Source organism: Perkinsus marinus, assembly GCF_000006405.1.
Source record: "Perkinsus marinus ATCC 50983 genomic scaffold scf_1104296935376, whole genome shotgun sequence".
In the NCBI taxonomy this organism is placed as follows: Eukaryota; Perkinsozoa; order Perkinsida; family Perkinsidae; genus Perkinsus; species Perkinsus marinus.
The window spans coordinates 1-981 of NW_003214471.1; the positions used below are offsets into that span (position 1 = coordinate 1).

At 54.3% G+C, this 981-nt stretch overlaps 1 protein-coding gene across 1 annotated transcript; it reads left to right on the forward strand.

Moving 5' to 3' along the window:
* Positions 1-197: 197 nt before the first annotated feature.
* Pmar_PMAR014021 (hypothetical protein) lies at positions 198-356 on the forward strand (the record flags this gene model as incomplete). Its single annotated transcript, XM_002783954.1, has 1 exon — positions 198-356. A coding segment is annotated over one exon (159 nt), but the record flags the coding sequence as incomplete, so codon positions are not given.
* Between the last annotated feature and the right edge of the window lie 625 nt (positions 357-981).

The window sequence follows — 981 nt, forward strand, 5'->3', positions numbered from 1 at the left end:
AGTGGGTATTGTCTCAGCTCGCCCCACGGTGCACTCATGTGGCTAGTTATTATGTCGGGTATGAAGGAGTAGGCGAGGAAGAGCCTTTGGTCGCGGTCGAGGAGGTTCCCTTCTCTGAAAGCGATGTGGACTGGTTCGTCATCGGAGTAAGTGTACCAAGCTCGGCTTGGAGACGGGTATAGTAAGTCTTATTATAGGTGCTCATTGTGGACAGAGACGCTGCTGGACAGGTCATGGCTGTATATGTGAGACTCATTGGTCGTCACGGCATTGGTCTTGTTGGTCCGAGCAGGCACGCAATGTCTGCTCCTTCCCACAAGAAATGGGCGAGGTCGACACGCAACTCCAAGGGTTAATCGAAGACACTTCGGATGATGTTGGGCAGAATGCCCACAGTGAGTTCAAACTAGCTTGGTCATCGGCACGCAGGAAGGACGCTGCTTAGCATCTAATGCGGACGACTATACAACGATGCCTGTTCCTGTGATGGAAGTAGCACGGCCGGCAGCTGCGGGCTTGACGGCCGACACTGTGGTGTCTGGTACACCTGTTGGAGAAGGGGAAGACGATTCGATACAGACGCAGCATCCCACCAAGTCGGGGGACCAATCGTCATCGTCGTCCGAGTCGCAATCGAGGTGGTCCTGCCAATAGGACCATGACTGTGACACGTTCCCTACAGTGATTCATCACGGTCAGAGGAAGCCATCGGAGAGTCGTACGCTCATCGTTTGGCTGAGTCCAGGAAGTCACTACGGTGTGTAACAGGGACGTAAAGTGGTCTTAGTGATAAAGTAGGGTAGGCACATCGAGGCCCCTAAGCTGGACCAGCAAGCCATGGCCGATGATGGTCCTCAGCAGCCAGACACTGCGAGACTAGACAAGTACTACACCACTCTGAAGTGAGACGTTGGAGGCGATGGACTGACCAATATCTAGCCGGCTAACAGGCCGAGTGGCAGACGGGTCGAGACTCGCTCA